A 21,752-nucleotide genomic window follows, 5' to 3' on the forward strand; every position below is an offset into this window, starting at 1 on the left:
CAGCCCTAACCTCTTTAGTCTTTCCTCATAGGGGAGCTGTTCCATCCCCTTTACCATTTTGGTCGCTTTTCACTGTACTTTCTCTAGTGCAACTATATCTTTTTTGAGATGCAGCTACCAGAACTATACACAGTATTCAAGGTGCGGTCTCACCATGGAGTGATATAGAGGCATTATGACATTTTCCGTTTTATTAACCATTCCCTTCTTAATAATTCCCAACATTCTGTTTGTTTTTTTGACTGCTGCAGCACACTGAGCTGATGGTTTCAATGTTTTATCCACTATGACGCCTAGATCTTTTTCCTGGGTGGTAGCTCCTAACATGGAACCTAACATCGCATAACTTCTGCATGGGTTATTTTTCCCTGTATGCAGCACCTTGCACTTGTCCACATTAAATTTCATCTGCCATTTGGATGCCCAGTCTTCCAGTCTTGCAAGGTCCTCCTGAAATTAACTTAGGGAAGCAAGAAGCTGCGCTTGGCTCCATCTTGTCCCACTCGCAATAAACACAATACAACTTTTGGCTTTACAAAAAGGCCACAGTTAATTCCTAACCCGAGCCCTCACAAATGCAGCAAACTGTAACAATTAACAGCACCCCCCCTCCCACTCCCTTCTTTGTTTCTGTGCCTCAAGTACCTCGTCCCAGTGCTGAGGTATACCATCTCTCCTCCGCCATCCGAAGCTGCTCTTACAGAGACTTCTCTATCCCTACCCCTTTCCTTATGGGATCCCCGACCCGGATCCAGACCTGTTCTGCTCCGTAGGATACCCTCTGAAACTCTTGTATTCACTGTACTTTTTCCTGCTCCTCTGTGAGCCTTGCTTCCCACCTGCGAATCCCGATTCCTCGCAACCCACTCCCTTGGCAAGAACTCAGCATCTTTCCCCATCGATGCAGCTGTCACCCACCCTCTACCAGATGACTTTAAAGCTGAGGACTTTCCTTTTCTCCGGCCTCGAAATGAGACTGGTTTGGAGGAGTCTGCCTTGCCTTTCGGAAAAAACGATGATGGGGGGGGCAGAGGTTGTGAGGGGGCAACCAGACATACCTGGACTGTATCATCGAACAATGTACCAGAAGCATTTAGGGAAACATCCGGGATGGAACTGACATCCGGGCTGGAAAGGTCTCCCCGAGGAAAGGGGGGCATCCACTTCAGGTCCGCTCTCCCCGGAGGCAGACGGGAGGGGGGTGGGGGGAGGAGGAGGGGGAGTAAGGCCGGAGGGGGGGAGGGGGGCCGGGAGGAGAGGGAGCCGGATGCCCACTGGGAGCTGGCATCCTACGCCTCCTCTGAGAGGGTTGTGATCTGCGTTTCTCCTCTGGCTGAGGCTCACAGCAGGGTCCACGACAATACATCTCTGTTTAACAGCCATAGACCTCAGACAACGATGAATACAAAATGAAAGAAAATTGATGTAGCTTGAACAGCTATGAAAAGAATCTAACAGTAATTATAGCTGGAAGATTGTACTCTGAAGTATATTTTATTTATTTATTTGTTTGATTTGTGGGGGAGGGGGGGCAGTGGGCGCTTCACGAGTGGGGGAGGGGGGGAACCAACATTTGGAAACCGTCCCTGGGCAGGAAGAAAAAACCCCAATGGAAAGGTCATTTTTTAAATGACTTGGCTGCGCACGGACAATCTACAAGCGCTCCCTCCTCCACAGCCGGCCGGGTTCATCTGGCAGGGGTTCTACCGTGTCACCTACTGGCTGCTATGGCAACGGCCAATGATTTTGCAGCAATTCAAATTGCTGCACCCATCAGCCGTTGCCCCCCCGATGCTCTCCCGCGCTACTCCCCTTCTCCCCTTCCCCCCTGTCCCACCGCAGGCACGTGCTTTCACCCTAGTTAGCCTCGGCTGTGCAGGACTGGCCTGCACCGCCTTATATTGATCACAGTCCGCTTGTGATTTAACTACTCTGAATAATTTTATATCATCTGCAAATTTGATAACCTCACTCATCGTATTCCTTTCCAGATCATTTATAAATATATTGAAAAGCAGCGGTCCAAGTACAGATCCCTGAGGCACTCCACTGTTTACCCTTTTCCACTGACAAAATTGCCCATTTAATCCTACTCTCTGTTGTCTTTAAACCAGTTTGTAATCCACGAAAGGACATCGCCACCTATCCCATGACTTTTTACTTTTCCTAGAAGCCTCTCATGAGGAACTTTGTCAAACGCCTTCTGAAAATCCAAATTCACTGCATCTACCAATTCACCTTTATCCACATGTTTATTAACTCCTTCAAAAAAGTGAAGCAGATTTGTGAGGCAAGACTTCCCTTGGGTAAATCCATGTTGATTGTGTTCCATTAAACCATGTCTTCTTACATGCTCTGTGATTTTTATCTTTAGATTAGTTTCCATTATTTTTCCCGGCACTGAAGTCAGGCTCACTGGTCTATAGTTTTCCGAATCACCCCTGGAGCCCTTTTTAAATATTGAGATTACACTGGCTACCCTCCAGTCTTCAGGTACAATGGATGATTTTAATGATAGTTTACAAATTTTAACTAATAGATCTGAAATTTCATTTTTTAGTTCCTTCAGAACCCTGGGAAGCATACCAACCAGTCCAGGTGATTTGATACTCTTTAGTTTGTCAATCTGGCCTACTACATCTTCCATGTTCACAGTGATTTGATTCCGTTCATCTGATTCATCACCCTTGAAAAACATCTCCGGACCTGGTTTCTCCCCAACATCCTCATTAGTGAACACAGAAACAAAGTATTAATTTAGACTTTCTGCAATGGCCTTATCTTCCCTAAGAGCCCCGTTAACTCCTTGGTCATCTAACGGTCCAACCGACTTCTTCACAGGTTTCTTGTTTCTGATATATTTTTTAAAGCTTTTATTATGAGTTTTTGCCTCTACGGCCAACTTCATTTCAAATTCTCTGCCTGTCTTATCAATGTTTTGCACTTATCTTGACAATGCTTATGTTTTTTCCTATTTCCTTCAGATGGATCCTTCTTCCAATTTTTGAAGGATTTTTTTTTTTTGCTAAAAAAGCCTCTTTCACCTCACCTTTTAACCATGCCGGTAATTGTTTTGCATTCCTTCCACCTTTCTTAATACATGAAATACATCTGGACCTTCCATCTGACCCAGTATGGCAACTTGTTATGTTCTTCAGTTCATTTTGAAGAACAAGAAAGGCCCCATTATGGCCATAATTGGATGTCTTCTGGCTTGATGCTAGCAATTGAAATGCTTCAATAATTTTTGGAAGTCAGTTACTGCCTTTCTCTTCTTTTAGAGATATTCACACATTTATTTAAGGACAGTTGTCATCCACTCAAGATCATAGACGCTCTAAACAAGAAACAACAATATAAAATACTAAATGTTAAACAGTATCAAAACCATTTTCATTGTATTTTTGTACAGTCATAGCTACAAGCCTGGATTTAGGCATAGGCAGCTACTTAGAGTGCCACATTTTAAAGGCACCAGATACTTAAGCTGAAGAGGAGCCAGATCCTGCGTTCTTTACATCTGTGTGCTAGCTCTTCTGGCCTTTTACTCTCTGAAGGGAATCCCCCTGCCTGCTCTCCAGTGCCGCCTTTGGGTGCCAAAATCTTGAATCTAGCCCTGCATAGCTAATAAAACAAAGGATCACTACAATAAAATTATTAGAAGCAGGACAAGCCTGCCTATGCCTACATAAACAAAACTCACAATTAACATGATAATTAGTATTTAGTCTTGATTAACTTGCTTTTCTTTTTCTTTTAACCATGTCTCTTGTCCTGTATGTTTGTCTTATTAAATTGTAAGTTCTATTGAACAGGGACTGTCTTTTAGTATGTTTGAACATTGCTGCGTATGCCGTGTAGTGCTATGGAAATGTTAAATAGTAGTAGAAGTAGTAATAAAATAAAATACAATAAATTACTATAAAAGTCAGCTTTCATAATACACATTAACATAATAACAGCAGCAAAATTAGGCCAATGTAATTAATAACCATGATGAGGCATGCTCATGATAAACCTAACTTTGAAAAGGCCATGTTTTTACTGCTTTTCGAAAGGCTACATAGTCCTCAATGACTCTAACTTCATGAGGCAGTTTATTCCAGAGCACTGGACCTGTACAACTAAAAGTTGTACAGATCCAGTTTTACGGGTTGTAACCAAATGAGCCTCCTTAAGGGAGGGTTCGGCAAGTACATTTGCTAAAGATAAATAGCCATTCAAAATAGGATAAATATTAGTCCTGGCAACCATCCATAATGCAGGAATTTAGAAATGAATGACTAACAAAATGAGCTAGAAGAGCTGAATTCGGGCTCTGTTTCTGTTTTGCTAGACATGCAACAGTGCAAATTTTTAAACCTTGCAAAGTGTCAGTTTTCCAGGGCTCATCTCACTCTAGTATCTTCGTGCATGGAAAAGAAGTTGGATGCAGATAACCTGAAAAAATATAAATTCACGAAGGCTAAAATAAAGGAATAGTGGAACTATTGGAAGTGGAAGAGCTACTGAGCATTGTCATGTAATCAAAGGTGTCCTAAAACTTACATAGAAACATTAAATCTGATGGCAAATACAAACTTAAAGGCCAATCTAGTCTGCAAATTAATTCACTGTCAAGCCTAGTAATATAGAATTGACTGACCCCTATTAATTTCATTCATGATGTACTCCCTATTGAAGATGATCTTATCACTGCCAGCAACTAACTACATTATTCTTGTGTCACCAGTCTAGACAATGAGATAATTTGGAGACGAGATGGTAGGGATGTGCATTCGATTTTTCCTTTTGGAATAAATGCAATAAATGACTTGATATTTTCTTTGGCTCCTTGGTTCTGAACCACAACATTGAGTCATCCCAAAAAAAATTATTTGGATCATTCAAGGGCTTTGCTGTGGCTGAGAAGTTTGTGCGATCCTGGCCGCAGCAAGGTTCGATAGTGCTCCCCCATCCCAAGACTGCCATCTTTTAAAGATGCCACAGGTCCCAGAAAGCTCCCCCATATTCATGTGCCTTTAAAATTTGACAGGCAGTGTAAAAATGGTGCCTAGCCTTTTAGCAGTATAAATAATAAAATAAATTCCCAAAAATTCTCAAATCTTTGATAATGAAAGTTGATGTGGTTTATTCTTGTGTGCTATTAGCTAAAGTACCACTATTTGTAAGTAACTCTGATCATTAAAGCAGCTGGTTCTGGGTTAAGCTCTGGCAGTCTAGCACAGTGAGTTAAGAACACTTTGGTGTAGGGAAAGTGGTATATTAATTTTATAAATAAACAATAAGATGTGGGCTAGATCAGGAATTCAGTCTCTACAGCTTAGGTGGTAGGACAGAAATGTGATCCCTGGATAAGTGAAGGTAATCGATATTAACTAAAAGTCTATATTGTGCATTCTTCATGCTCCATCTATTCAGGACAACTTGTTCAGATCCTTGCCTTTTAACCTTAGCTTTTATGGGTTAATCACCTCTAAGAATCAATTCAATATTGTTAATTGACATTTTAAAAATTCAACATAGAAAATGACAACTGATAAAGACCATGTGACCCATGCTAGTCTATCCATTCACATATCCTGTTTAGCTTTATAATCCCGTCCACTTCCTCAGAGATCTGTGCTTGCCCCATGCTTTCATCTTCTCTGATAATGTCCCTATTTTCACCACCTCGACAGGAAGATGTTCCATGTGTCCACTATCTTCTCTGTAAAGAAATATTTCCTCAGATTACTCTGGATTTTACCCCTTTCTCCATTTTACGACCCCTCATTCTAAAGCCTCCTTTCCATTGAAAGAGACTGGCCTCCTCTGATTTCATCCATGGAGAAATATGTTTAGCATATTTCTCATTTTCCTCCTGTCCTCCAGGTTATACATGCTTAGATCTTTAAGTTTATCCCTATATGCTTTATGATGAAAATATTTAACCATATTAGTGGCCACCCTCTGGACCGACTCCTTTTGTAAGTGTGGTCTCCAGAATTGTACACAGGGCTCCAAATGAGCTTTCACCAGAGACTTATACAGAAGAAATATCACCTTCTTTTTCCTGTGGGGTATTCCTCTCCCTATGCACCCAAGCATCCTTCTGGCTTTTGCCATCAGATAGAATCCCATTCAGATCTCGCTTTTGTTTTGGCTACAGATCTTTACCCCCATATTATATTGCTCATTTGGATTTCTACAGCCCAAATACATGACCTTGCATTTTTTAGCATTAAATCTTTGCTGCCAAATTTTAGACCATTCCTAAACCTTCACTAGATCCCTCCTCACATTTTCCATACCTCCCAGAGTGTCACACTGTTACAGATTTTGGTACTATCTACAAAAGGAAAACCATACCAAATAGCCATTCCTCAATATCTCTTATGATGATGTTATTCACTACCAGACCGATCTCTGCAGCACACTATTGGCAACTTCTGATTCCTTGGAGAGAATTCCATTTACCACTACCCTTTGTTGTCTCCTACTTAACCGGTTTCTAACCAACTCATTTATTTTAGGGCCCATATGTAGGGTATTCAGTTTGGTTTTAAGTGGCCTATGTCAAATGGTGTCAAAAGCCTTGCTGAAATTCAGATATACTACATCTAGCACTTTCTTCTGATTCACATCTCTGGACACCTAGTCAATGAAATTGATTATTTTATTTATTTGGGTGTTTTATATACCGTCATTCCAAAAGAAGATCACAATGATTTACAAAATCAGCATTCATATTCTTGATCAACATTCACATTTTGGGTCAACATTCATATTTTAGGTCAACACAACAGCAAATAATGTATTCTAGGTCATACTCATACATTTTCAAGGTCAACACAACAGTAAATACAAATTTTAATTCTACTGTCATTACACTTTATATTGTTCAATACTTATTGCTCACTCTACTAAAATTGTCTCTGGTACTGACAGTGAGGTTATCAGCAAACTGGTGTTTTACATGAAATCATAAGCATTTCTAAAGAGCCATGTTTTCAGTTCACGTTTGAAACTCTTTCTTTCTGTTATCAGAGGTAACGACTCTGGAAGAGAGTTCCACAACTTGGGTCCCGCTATGGAAAATAGTTGGTCTCTTATATGTGTTAGGTGTGTGTTCTGTGTTGTAGGTACCTTTAGAAGTCCTTTGTTTTGCGATCTTAGGGCTCTCTGCAGTGTGTATAGTTGAAGGGTCACTCCTATTAAGCATGGGTTAATGTTGTTGATATTAAAAATTTGAGTTAATACTTTATAATGAATTCTAGATTGTACAGGAAGCCAGTGCAGTACTATTAGCGAGGCGGTGATGTGGTCCTTGTCCTAGTAAGAGTCTAACGGAGGCATTTTGTAATAACTATAGTAGTTTTAATAGTCCTGAGAGTAGACCTAGTAATAGGGAGTTGCAGTAATCAATGTTTGAAAATATTAGAGTTTATAAAACAGTGCAGAAGTCCTGAATTGTTAGTAATGGTTTCAGCCCTCAGCTTTGAGTATCCTGTTTTAATTAATTTGCTTATTTACTTTTTCATTGTGAAGTTCTTATCGATCTGTATTCCTAGGTCCCGTACTTGATCTGAGGGAGTAATGTTAAAAATTCCCAGGTCTAGGGATGGCAGCTTGATTATTGTGGTAATTCTTTGTAACCACACAATTTCATTTTTTGGGGGGTTTAGTGTTAGTTTCAGTTGAGAAAGTTTTTGTTGTATTGCTTTCATGTATGTTGACAGAATTGGAGCAGATTTTTCAAATGTTTTGTCGAAAGGGATGTAGAATTATATGTTGTCTTCATATAGGAAGAAGTTGATTGGATTAATCTGACAAGATCTAGCTCTGGTAAAACTATGCTGCTTCAGATCCTGTAATCCATTGGATTCCACAAACTGTACTACCCTCTGTTTTAGCAGAGATTCCATAAATTTACTCACCACCCAGATCAGACTAACTGACCTGTAGTTCCCAGTCTCTTCCTTGCCTTCACTTTGTGAAGAGGAACCAGACCTTCCTATCTCCACTCTCCAGTGCTTTTGAGCCACTCTTGACTGTAAGGAAGCATTGAAAAGGCCAGCTAGCGGATCTTTCCGAACCTCCCTAATACACATGGATGTACCCCATTGCTTTATCTACTTTTAGTTTATTAGCTTCTTTAAATTGTTCGAGGTCTAACTCACTTCCATTCCAGTTTGTGGCAGTTTTCTGCCGACCTGTTCCAGGCCCTTCCTCTTTTGTCAAGCAATTCTGCTTTCTCCTTGTTAGATTCTACAAATTCCTCCCTTTCACCTCTGAATCTTACACTCTCACTTTTGCACTTCTGCCTATCACAAACATATCTAAAAAAAAATAGTTTTGTCCCCCTGTTTTATTGTATTAGCTATTTTTTCTTTCGTTTGTGCCTTCATTCTCCTGACTACTTTCCTAGCTTGTCTCAGCTTTTCCAGATATTTTTGCCTGTCTTCTTCTTTCTGCAATCCTTTGTAGTTTATGAATGCTAACCTTTTTTCCCTTTTTCAGCCACTTCCTTAGAAAACCACAGTGACTTCTTTTCCTTCTTACCTTTGATTACTTTCCTAACAAAATGTTTTGTTACCCTTACAATATCTCCTTTTAGTTTTGCCCACTGTTCTTCTACTTCCTCAAGCCAGATAATAAATTATTTTTTTTATTCGGCCTTTCAGACATTTCTAAGCTGATTACAGAATGACTCTTTGAGGTACTCCCCCGTTGTTACAAAGTTAGTTTTCCTGAAGTCTAGGACCTGTGCCTTTGAATGAACCACCACTGGCTGTGTAATACTGATCACTTATTCATTAATTTTACATTTTGTTATCTCCATAGATACGCTAGAAAGCCCAGAAGTTATTTTTCCAGCAGATATAATGGAAGGAAGTCAAGTAACACTAAGTTGTTCTACTCAGTATCTTTGTCCATTTGACAACATGACTCTGGAATGGCAGGGCTATGCCAATGAGAAGTCTCTCATTTTAGGAAGAGTACAACTGGATACCACAGCTGCTAATAGTCAGCTTAACCTGACAACTACATTTTCATGGCAAGATAATTTAAGGAAACTCAGCTGTGATCTTACTGTTGGCGCTCACTGGGCAATGAAAGAAATTACCCTGAACATTAAACGTGAGTAGTGTTTCTTTTGCAGGTTTTGTTTCTTAGGTTTTTGTTGGATTCTCTTCTATGCATAATTGAAAATGAATAAATACTTACAGCAATGTGCTTGAGGTTACCTGTGTTTCGTGTTGGTTAGTTGTCCTAAAAAGATTTATTATATCTTCTGACTGAACACTGACTCTGGTGAAAGCCATCATTTATATAATTTGAAGGGGAACTAAACGGAATATGAGGAAATTAACTATGACTGAGCTAAGGTCCTACTACTGATTTTTCAAAAGCCAAACAACCGGCCATGCTGTTCAGAATCAGGAGAAAGTATGGGTAAAAGGAGGGAGGAGAAGAATGAGCGGAGAGAGAACTGGAATCAGATTTGACCAAACTTTGGCCTGACTTTGATGTTTACAGATTGAAAACCTAAATTTTGACCCACCATCACAGACAGGCATGTGATAATGAAATTAGGCCAATTGGCTGTACTAGAGTACACAGTGAATATTAAGCCAATTCACTTCTGGAGTTAAGATTAGAGATGTGCATTCGTCTGGGATGAATTAGACAATTTCAACAAAATTGTCTAATTTGTCCTGTTTCGGCAACCCTGTTTTGGCAACCCTGAAAAACAGAGCAAATTTTCCCGAAATTTCGGGAAAATTCAGTTTTTAGGGTTAGTGCGGCTGAAAAAAAAAAGGGGGCGGCTGAAAAAAAAAAAGGCCCGAAACGCGGGAAACCGAAATTTCCCATGGCAGGCCAATTACGAAGGCCAAACTGAAAGGTTCAGCCAAAGCACATCTCTCGTTAAGATGTTCAGAAGGATAGCCATGTTAGTCCTGTGGAGTCTACAATGTGCCACTTGCCTCTTGTCATTTTAACTTCTGGAATGTGACTAGTGCAACTAGGAGCTGATTAATTAAGCTGTGCATAAAAATTGTGCACTGAAATGCAGCTCACGGTTTCTTAACGCATGCATTAATACAAATTTAACTCTCGATGCAGTAAGTTAATGGTATGCTATTGTATCAGGAGTTTAAAAAGTGTGCTGCCTAGCATGCCTAAAATACAATTCATGTGCATAAAAGCTTAAAACATGTTTTATGTGTACAAAACACAATTTAAGTGCATAAAAGTAAAATTATGCACAAAGCATTTTCTCTATACATAAAACATGATTTATGTATGGAAAATTAGATTAGTGCAGAAATTGTATTTTATGCGCATTGATTCCGAGTACAGGACCCCCCCCCCCCCCCCCCCCACACACACACACACATACACACACACCATGAACTCCAGATATAGTTGACAGATTAGCATTAGCCTGAGTAACTTTCCTTCAGCTCTGACCAGGAGTTAAATTTCCAGCATTAAAAAAAAACATGCATTAAACTATGCACCTCTCTGCCTTAATTTACATAGTGTTTGCATAGAGGAGTGCTAAATTGTGTACACAGTTTAATGCCAAGTTTTTTGCACACAGAAAACCTTGCTGCATTGGGAGTAAAATCTGTGCACGAAATAATGTGCGCCCATTCTCAGGCAAAACTATGCCCACAGCCCTGCACACCTTATTACCCGAGGCCCTTAGAAAGTAAAATAATATAGGATGGGGTAGAGCAATTCTGTGAGATATAATTCACCAGTTGGAGCTCCTGTTCCCACACTCCTCTCTCACCAAATAAAATATAGCCTATGGAATCGGTATTACACCTCCATAGAGCCTGCCCACAGGCCACCTTCACTACAGCACTACAGGTGTTTCTCTAAGAAAGCTTTAAAGCTACCGTTGCAGATTCACTAATTACCTCCAATACAACAGAGAAAAAGCTAGCATGGACTTTACTTTCGTCTCACAGGCAGCTAGCTGAAATGAATTAAACTATGACAATTGCCATAGCTCCGTTTTAGACTCAGAAACCTCTATGCAGGAAAATGAATATTATTGCTTTTGAATGCCACAGCTAAGTGTCAAGCTTTATTCAAATGTATAATGGAATTATCCATATCAGCTTCTGTGTAAATGAAAAAAAAAAAAAAAAGGCAATGAGTAAAAATGGAACCAATAGTCTCATACAGGTTTGAAATAATGGGAAGGATTAAACACATTCACTGTCTATGTGAATCACTTTTTAAAAGTATTTTATTGCTTCTGTCTTATTATTTATTTATTTATTTATAATATTTTTATGGTACACCTATGTTGGAATTCGATATTAAGTGGAGTACAGTAGAAACACAGACATCAGCAAGAAGACAGTATCAATCAGAATAAAACAGACAATCACAGTTAAAAAAAAAAAATACAATGCAAATACCAAGATTCAAAATCGAGCAAAAGCTAGCCTAAACAGATGTGACTTGAGCTTTTTAAAGTAAGGCGTGTAAGCTGAAATGGCGCAAAGATCCTGAGGTGGGTTGTTCCACAGCAGAGGACCTTTCACTGAGGATGCCTGACTCCATGTAACTGGAAGACACAGCTTCTTTGAATGATGGAGCGAATAGCAACTGATGCTCAGCGGAATGCAAAGAGCGAGATGGAGCCTCATTGAATATACAATCAGCCAAGTATGACAGGCCCTCACCCCAAAGAGCTTTAAAAAGCAGCTTAAGAATCTTAAAATCCTCAGGCGGTGGCACCGGAAGCCACGGTGCAATCGCTGCAAAACAGGCAAAATGTGTTTTCTTACAGGGCGAGCAGCAATCAAATTATATTTTTACAAGGTTACTTTCTCCGGTTCTCATCAGGTAACTTTTAAATATGTGGCCCCTCTTCTAGTGGCAGCTATGAAGGCAGGAGTCACACTCAGTACCAGGGATTAGTCCAAACACAATCCCACCAAACCCTGGTGTGAATTTTCCCAATGAGGGGAGGATAGACCTCCAGTGCCCAGGGTGCAGTGTAGATATCTCTTTCTGTGGGTGTAGGCTCAGGCTCTTAGTCCCTGCAGTGGTGATGGCCAATAAACAGGTTGAACACACAAGTAGGGTGTACCAAAATAATAAAAAAAAAAGTGTGCTGTTCAACTTGATCAAAGGTTGGCAGCAGGTACATTTTCCTGATATAGCCATAATTACTTCAATAAATAAAATCTAAATTGATCTGTTATCTCTGACCCCTTAATCTCTTCCCAGGTGTTCCTTTTCTTCCTGTGAGTGGAATATAAGGTTGCACAGGGTGCAATGGACTGGGTTCTACTATCCTTCATGGATCTCCCCTTCCAAATACCTGTCATTTACTTCTTGATCCATAAATCTCCAAGCCTCTCCTATACTGTTTCTCTTTAGAAGCAACTCCTGTGGGAAGAATCAGATTTCCCCTCTCCTGCAGATGGGTATCCTTTCCACCTCTTCCTACCAGTCACTGGGATCCTTCAGACTGATCCAAAGCTAATGCAAAAAAAGAGGAAAAAACCTTCTTCCCAATTTCTCTCTCACGGAAAGGAACGACGGACAAAAAATAAAATCCACAAAAACACTGGAAGAGCTGAGATCCACTTCCTAACCACAGGGATAGGATCAGAATATGTGATTTTCTCACTTCCTAACCTATTCCGCACAGAATTCTAGCATTTAATGGGTGAGAATAGAGGAACTATAAAAAAAATCTGATCTTTCTCATCCCACTCCAAACCAAAAATGCCACAATGAACCTGGGGGTCACCGGCTACTAATGCAGGCACGGAACTACTATTGCAGCAACACCCAATGGCCGTGCTTGGCAGGTTGGTACATTCCTCTCATGGACACTGCAGGGTCCTAGGACTGGGCCAGAATCACCAGTGGACATCCTCCTGGGGACTCTACGTATGTAAGACTGAATAGCTTTCTTTTTGCTGTTCTCACATCCTTTCCCAAATACAGAGCAAGCACTCAACTGGCCAGCCGGGGCTGCGAGAACAGGAGGCAGTGGTTGTTTCCTCATATCCAGCCAATGCTGATAAGAGGTTGGAAAGCATTAACTGCTGCATTTCCAACCACTGATGATGGAGGTCTGAAGCATAAATGAAACGCAGGACTTTAGATTTACTTTACAGAACCTAACTACTATACCAGACCTTTCCCAATTCTTATCTTCATAGCACATACAATATATTGTCACAGAAAAAGGGTCAGTATGTTTGACTTCTATGTGTTGCATGAAACGCTTATGGTGTATGGCATTTGTACAGACATGTTTTCTCTGCTTCAGATTCACCTAAAGGCACAGAGGTTTTACTAAACCCATCCAGACAAAACGTTAAAGAGGGCGACAGTGTGTCTTTAACATGCAAAGTTAACAGCAGTAACCCTGAAGTCACCAGTTACACGTGGTACAAGAATGGAAAGATCTACCACAAAGAGCAGTTGCTGTTATTCCAAAGCCTTGCTCGTGCTGACTATGCAGAATACTCCTGCGAAGTCCAAAATGCGATTGGAGTAGGGCTATCACCAGTTATAGCCCTCAGTGTTTTCTGTGAGTTTTCGTTTGGTATTGCTCTTTATCTTTTTATCCTGTGTAACCATGCACTTACTGTTTGCATTTGTTAGCAGAACAGAAGTAATTTACAGTCAGTGTCAGATCTAATAGCTGCATTGCTCCTGGAGAAAAACTGATACCTTGGTTGGTTGTGACATCTTATAAAGGACCGACAAAAATAGGAGGTTCTAGAATACGAAACCTCACTGGTTCCTTCTTTAGAGGAGGAGTAGCCTAATGTTTAGAGCAGTGGGCTGCAAGTCCTGGAAACCAGGATGCAAATCCCACTGCTGCTCCTTGTGACCTTGGGCAAAGTCACTTTACCCTCCATTGCCAGAGTTACAAACTTACCCCTAGATGCATCAAGCCACAATGTTTTTTCGCAGGAGGGGGGTCCTACTATCATGGGGGAGGGGGTGTTGCTGCGACAGTAGGGCCCCCTTCCCCAAAAAAGCATTGTGGCTGTATGGCGTGTTCTTTTGTCTCATGGCCAAACATCATGGGACACAAGAATGTGCATGGCAGCACTTTAACGCGATGGAAGCCCCAACGTCATGGAACCGATATCGCCTTAAAGGGCCACTCCCCCCCCCCCCCCCCCAAAAAAAGTCGCATGTAAACAGGAAGGTTGAGCAGGGGTCAGTGATGACTGGGGTGGCCATGTACCCGAGGTCCAATACCCGGACCTTAATCTAGCCCCGATGTGGGAGCTTCACCTTAAATTAAGGATCGGGGAGATGCAGGGGTCGGGGTAGGTTGGGGGTGGGGCTGAGATCCTAAATTCTTTTTTTGACATGGGGGAAAGGATGAGTATGGGAAAGGGGCCAGGACCCTATTGCCAACTTGACAGGTAGAGGTGGGTATGGGAAGGGGGCCAAGACACTATTGTCGACTTTGGGGGTAAAGGATTGGTATTGAAGGAGGCCAGGACCCTATTTTATATGTTTTAAGCTGGGGGGGGGAGAGGCTGGAGCCATGATGGTATTGGTGGAGGGAGGGGAGGGAGGGGAGGGGAGGGGACCTGTTGTTATGTGCCTACATTTTTAATTTTTTTATATTTTGGGGTTGTTGAGGCCGCCTTGACTGGCAGCCCAAGGTAGAGATGGGAGTCAACACATTTGCCACAATTTTTTTCCTGCTGCATTAAATGCACAATGAGAGCCTTAGGTCCTGCGTTAGGGTCCCAGGCCTCCCACTGCACATTTAACACATTTTAAATAGGTGTAGTTATTTTATTGCGGCTTACCACCTTCTCAGTTGGCTGCGATAAAATATTTACATCAAATTGACTAGTAAGGACCTTCTTTGTAAGCATTTGCCTTATTCATGTTTGCAAATCGCATGCAAAGAGCATCATTGTAATAGGGAGGGAATCTGGGCGGGGAGATGCAAAATATCATGTATATTATGTGATATATGCGATATAATGCACGGTAGAGCCCTACCCAGTTAGATTGTGAGTCCTCTGGGGATAGGGAAGTATCTGAAAGTAATCAGGAATGGATTTAGGTTTTTATCACCCCTAAGCACAGTTGGTGCTGTTGTCCCCCATCCCCCCCAGGTAAGACATTACCAATCAGTTGCCATCCGCCCCCATATCTGGTTATGTCTCTCATAATTATATCTTGGATTCCTGATCTGATATTAAAACCTCTTGCCAACCAATCAGCTCTTGAACCAGTTGCCAAGTAATGTGACAACTACACTGCCGGTCAGTATCAGACACACACACATAGTCTCTCAGACACAACTCCCACACACACTTTTTCAGACCTTGTATCCAAGAGAGGATGTGTGTGGATTTCTCTCTCTCTCTCTCTCTCTCTGGTACAAAGATACTCAAAGACACACAAACAGTCAAACACACACATACACACTTTCCCTCTCAGAGAAACTGTGTGTTTGGGTGTCTTTCTGTGTCACGGAGAAAGACACACACACACACCCTTTGTTTCTCTCTCTCTCTCTGACACACACATTCCGTTACTGTGCTGCTGCTCATATGCTCACACAGTAAAGACCCCTTCTCTTGTACTGCCACATCATTATCAGCAAGGTTTCCGCTTGCTGCCAGCCCTTTCGTAACCTTCCGCAGCCCTCTCCCTCTCCCATTCCCACCCCTTTTTGGCACCCTCACTCCAGGAGACTCATTGGTTCCACAGGCAGCTGACCCTTTCAGGAAGAATGTCCAGCCTACAGAAGCCTCCCTAACACTGCACAGGCATTTCCTCTTGGCTCACCCCATCCCTTTTTCTAACTGTAGTTTGCATCCCCTCTCCCCTCGCCACCATTCCAGTGATTTCCCATTGGCTGAGTGCTGCATATTCAGCTGCTTTTATGGTTCCCCAGCCTCTGCACCACCTACCTACTCTAAGGAGAGTAGGGTAGGGGAAATCAGACTAATCTATGCTCTTTCTTCAGGGCTTAATAAGAAAAATGAAGCCTTGGCCCAGACTGGAGAAAGCTACAGGACCCAAAGTAGCAGAGCTCCAAAATTCTGCTTTCCAATGTGGATCCATTGCAGCCAGGGCTGGTGCAACGGTTTTAGATGTCATAGGTAAAGCTTACAGCCTTGTACACCCCAATCCAGAACCTCCAGGTGGAAGGGACTGAGGGTTATGGATGGTTTCTGACTACAGTGTGTCCAATTATTTATTTATTTAAAATATTTGTTACCCACCTTTCCACCATTCAAGTTGGGGTTCATTAGAATATACATAATAATCTAAAAACAAAACAACATAAAAGCACAAAAAATAAAAATACTAGGGATGTGAATCGTTTTTCAAAGATTAAAATTATCGTCCGATATTTTTAATATCGTCTTAAATCATTATAGAACACAATACAATAGAAATTCTAACGATTTATCGTTAAAAATCGTTAAATCGTGTTAGTGCGCACTAACTCCAGTTAGTGCGCACTAACAGAAAATGATACAAATTGACACTTTCCAGGTCAGTAAAGGTCAGTTAGGAATGAATATGTATTCCTATTGGCTGGCTGCCCTCTTATCTATTGATATTACCAAGGTTCCCACTGAGGTGATGGTTGGGGGGATGGGAAATGGAAATGGAAACTCAGGAACACTAACAGAAAATGATACAAATTATTGACACTTTCCAGGTCAGTTGGGAATGAATATGTATTCCTATTGGCTGGCTGCCCTCTTATCTATTGATGTTACCAAGGTTCCAACTGAGGTGATGGTTGGGGGGATGGGAAATGGAAACTGTTGGTAGTTGACAAAAAAAGTAATGTGATCAGTCAATATGACTAGAACTTGTGCCCTATTCCTGATACCAGGGGTGTTGTGATCTTCCTGCACTCAGTGCCCTAACCCTGATACCAGGGGTGTTGTGATCTTCCTGCACACAGTGCCCTATCCCTATTAATACCAGGAGTGTTGTGATCTTCCTGCACACAGTGCCCTAACCCTGACACCAGGGGTGTTGTGATCTTCCTGCACACAGTGCCCTATCCCTATTAATACCAGGAGTGTTGTGATCTTCCTGCACACAGTGCCCTATCCCTATTAATACCAGGAGTGTTGTGATCTTCCTGCACACAGTGCCCTAACCCTGATACCAGGGGTGTTGTGATCTTCCTGCATGCAGTGCCCTATCCCGCCTGCATTACTAGTGAGAGGCTGGCTTCACAGACAGGGGGGAGCTGCCTGACCCTCACTCCTCTGGGGTGTTGTGATCTTCCTGCACACAGTGCCCTATCCCTGATACCAGGGGTGTTGTGATCTTCCTGCACACAGTGCCCTATCCCTGATACCAGGGGTGTTGTGATCTTCCTGCACACAGTGCTCTAGCCCTAATACCAGGGGTGTTGTGCAAGAAGATCACAACACCCCTGGTATTAGGGATAGGGCACTGTATGCAGGAAGATCACAACACCCCCGGTATCAGGGATATGGCACTGAGTGCAGGAAGATCACAACACCCCCGGTATCGGGAATAGGGCACTGTGTGCAGGAAGATCACAACACCCCTGGTATTAATAGGGATAGGGCACTGTGTGCAGGAAGATCACAACACTCCTGGTATTAATAGGGATAGGGCACTGTGTGCAGGAAGATCACAACACCCCTGGTGTCAGGGTTAGGGCACTGTGTGCAGGAAGATCACAACACTCCTGGTATTAATAGGGATAGGGCACTGTGTGCAGGAAGATCACAACACTCCTGGTATTAATAGGGATAGGGCACTGTGTGCAGGAAGATCACAACACCCCTGGTATTAATAGGGATAGGGCACTGTGTGCAGGAAGATCACAACACTCCTGGTATTAATAGGGATAGGGCACTGTGTGCAGGAAGATCACAACACCCCTGGTGTCAGGGTTAGGGCACTGTGTGCAGGAAGATCACAACACTCCTGGTATTAATAGGGATGGGCACTGTGTGCAGGAAGATCACAACACCCCTGGTGTCAGTGTTAGGGCACTGTGTGCAGGAAGATCACAACACTCCTGGTATTAATAGGGATAGGGCACTGTGTGCAGGAAGATCACAACACTCCTGGTATTAATAGGGATAGGGCACTGTGTGCATGAAGATCACAACACCCCTGGTGCCAGGGTTAGGGCACTGTGTGCAGGAAGATCACAACACCCCTGGTGCCAGGGTTAGGGCACTGTGTGCAGGAAGATCACAACACCCCTGGTATCAGGGTTAGGGCACAAGTTCTAGTCACATTGACTGATCACATTACTTTTTTTGTCAAGCTACCAACTGTTTCCATTTCCCATCCCCCATATACTGTCAGTGGGAACCTTGGTAACATGAATAAATAAGAGGGCAGCCAATAGGAATACATATTCATTCCTAAACTGACCTTAACTGACCTGAAAAGTGTCAAATTGTATCATTTTCAGTTAGTGTGCAACTCGAGTTAGTGCGCACTAATCGGAAAAAACGATTTTTAACGATTTTTTAACTAAAAAATCGTGCCAAACACGATTTTCTTCTCCTGACAAACGATTTCAATCGTTAAGACGATAGGGCACACGATTCACATCCCTAAAAAATACATAATAAAACATTGTCAGCATGAAAGACACAAACGGAACTGTTAGAAACGGGGGTGTTTAGAGTGCCCTTGGGCCTCAGCCCGAACCCAGACGGATCCAGGGCTGAACCGAGGGTTGACGGCATGTCCCAGCATGGCAGAACACAGTCTTACCTTCTGCCAGGCCTGCAAGCTCCCAGAGCCAACAACAGATGATGTTGGTAGGGGAACGGTTCTCCGACTGTTCCGAGCCCTTTCGGACCTGCTGCTTGAATCGACATGGAGCAGCAGGCTGGCCTGAGGATGAGGGCAGAAGGAGGCCTTGACACGAAGACATGACACCAAGGTTGATGCGACGGCATCACATACTAGGGTTGAAGCAAAGACATGACACCAGGGCGGATGCAACGGCATCAGAGGTGAGGAACTTGATGAAGTCCAGACGAGACGAGAAACTGGGAAGGAAGACATTGGCACTGTCTCTCAGGGTGCCCTACACAGCCGACCTTCACGGGCGGACCCAATGGGCTGGTCGTGGACCACCTTGTCCCATTGCGCGCCCTACACAGCCTAAGGAGACTGGTCACGGACCACGCGGAGAGTGGGACGAGCGCAGGGAATAATCCAGCCGAGGCAGAACTTCGACGACGGAGCCAGAAGTCATCCGGAGCTCCACAAGGGCTGGCAGGACAAGATGTCTTAGGAGCACAGGACACCAGTCCACTGCCGGCATCTCCCATGACGAAGCTGCGTCACCTGGAGATCCACGGCCGGCAGAACAGAAGGCTCCGGAGCAAGCACGAACATCAAGGAGGGCTAGGACATCAGGAAGCGAGACATCAGGAGCTGAAACACCAGGAGACCTGGACGGGGACCTCAGGCAATGAAGACATGATTCAAGACACAGACGAGATGAGGAGCTCCACGAAGACAAAGGCCTGTCGGAGCACTGGACAGCAGGAGCTCCCAGAGATGAAGTAACTCCAATGCAAGGCAAGGCTGACTGGAAGTTGAAGTCCTTTTATAGGGCTGCAGACTGGTGACTCCCTGGAAGGAGTTTGTATGGCCCACACCTAGCTGGCCCTATAACTACGGAGGAGTGCTGCGGGCCGGCCCCTAGGGAAAAGGGCGTGGCTCAAACCAGGAAGTCCATGCAGACGCAAGCAAGCCTCAGGCAGGCCCCAAGAACATTGATGCCACCCAGGCCCTGGAGCAAATCCTGGATAGTTCGTAGGCGAGACCCTGGCTTCGGAGCGGCCTCCAGGAAGAGGTAAGGAGCCTCCCGTAGCACCGCTACAGGAGGGTTCATAACAGGAACACCAGCATGGACAACTCACAATTGAAACTCTAGGTCAAATCGAATTATTATTCAGATTCTGGAAAAGCTATCTGAAAAATGTGTTTTGAAGGCTTTTTTGAAGAATTTATTTTCACGGAGGGCTCTTAGTACATTTGGGAGGGTATTCCAGAGAAGGGGTCCAGCGGAAAAGGATGCATGCTCTTTTGCCTCATCAAAGTGTGTTAACCTTGGGGAGGGAACATCCAACAGGCCTCGATTAGAAAATCTCAAAGACTTTAGAGGAGCATGGATTTTTAGTGCATCTGCAGTCCAAGATGATTGAATGTTGTAAATGATGTTATGTATGATTGTTGCAAGTTTATATGGAAACATAGAAGCATAGAAATGACGGCAGAAGAAGACCAAATGGCCCATCCAGTCTGCCCAGCAAGCTTTCACACCTATTTGTTTTCATAATCTGTTACTCTGGAGCTGCATCTAAGTGAAGTATTTAGCTAATTGGTTTGGGGTAGTAACTGCCGTAATAAGCAAGCTACTCCCGTTTGTTTACCCTGCATGTGCAATTCAGCCATTGTTGGTTGTCTGAATAAAAATCCTCTTTACTTAATTCCCTCTGTTGCTGAAGCAGTGAGCTGCGCTGGATACTTATTCCAGTAAAGTATCATGCTTAATTGATTCGGGGTAGTAGCTACCGTAACAAGCAAGCTACACCCATGCTTATTTGTTTACCCAGACTATGTAATTCATTCCTTGTTGGTTGATGCTGATATAAATCATCTTTTCTTCATTTTCCCTGCCGTTGAAGGAGAGAGCTATGCTGGATGTGCATTGCAAGTGAAGTATCAGGCTTATTTGATTTGGGGTAGTAACCGCTGTAACAAGCTAGCTACTCCCCTGCTTTTTTGTGGATGCAAATCCTTTTTTCCACATTTCCTCTTGCTGTTGAATCATAGAGCAATATTGGAGTCGCATTAACTGTGTGTATGTTTATTGAATAAGGATATTAATCTCCAGGTAGTAGCTGTCATTCCCGCAAGCAAGCCTCCCCTTGCCTCTTCTCTTCATTCACATCCTCTAGACTTTAGAGGATGTTGAATATCATATGTCACTGGAAGCCAATGTAGGGATTTCAGACAAGATTAATATGGCTATAAGATGGGGTTCCAGTAAGGAGTGTGGCAATGGTGTTTTGGATGATTTGGAGGGGGACGAATGTAGTAAGCTGGGAGTCCAATTAGAAAAGAATTATAGTAATAGATTCCACAGTGTCAAATGCTGCATAAATGTCAAATAACACGAAAAGAAAAGATATTCCTCGATCAACACCCCGTGTTATTGTGTCGAAACTGGAGAGAAGTAGTTCAGTGCTGTGATATTTCCTGAAACCAAAATGATATTGGTCGAGTGCATTATGGGTGTCAAGGAGATTTCATATCAACATATACATGGAAGAAACGTCTCAGACCAAACCATCTCCCTCAACTCTCTTCTAATCAACAACATCTCCATACCTCTAAAAAGCTTAACAAAGGACCTCGGCGTATGGATCGACAAAGATCTTAACCTAAAAACAAACATAGCAACCAAAACCAAGGAAGATTTCTATAAACTTCATGTACTAAAACACCTAAAACCGCTCCTCCACCATCAGGAATTCCGAACAGTACTACAATCCCTGATCTTCAGCAGCCTAGACTATTGCAACTCAATGTTACTAGGTCTCCTCAAATCCACCATAAAACCACTACAGTTACTGCAAAATGCCGCTGCTAGAGTGCTGACCGGAAATAAAAAATCGGATCACATCACCCCAGTATTAAAAAGTCTACACTGGCTACCAATCATTCAGAGAATAGAATACAAAACC

At 42.8% G+C, this 21,752-nt stretch overlaps 1 protein-coding gene across 2 annotated transcripts in view; it reads left to right on the forward strand.

Moving 5' to 3' along the window:
• Positions 1-21,752, forward strand: part of SIGLEC1 (sialic acid binding Ig like lectin 1) — a 147,272-nt gene that overhangs the window by 23,579 nt on the left and 101,941 nt on the right. For both annotated transcript variants that reach the window (XM_029594240.1, XM_029594246.1), the window contains exons 4-5: positions 8,827-9,123; positions 13,301-13,564. In XM_029594240.1, coding sequence (XP_029450100.1) covers positions 8,827-9,123; positions 13,301-13,564 — 561 coding nt within the window. The remainder of the gene's footprint in view (positions 1-8,826; positions 9,124-13,300; positions 13,565-21,752) is intronic.

Source organism: Rhinatrema bivittatum, chromosome 1 (assembly GCF_901001135.1).
Source record: "Rhinatrema bivittatum chromosome 1, aRhiBiv1.1, whole genome shotgun sequence".
Lineage (NCBI taxonomy): Eukaryota > Metazoa > Chordata > Amphibia > Gymnophiona > Rhinatrematidae > Rhinatrema > Rhinatrema bivittatum.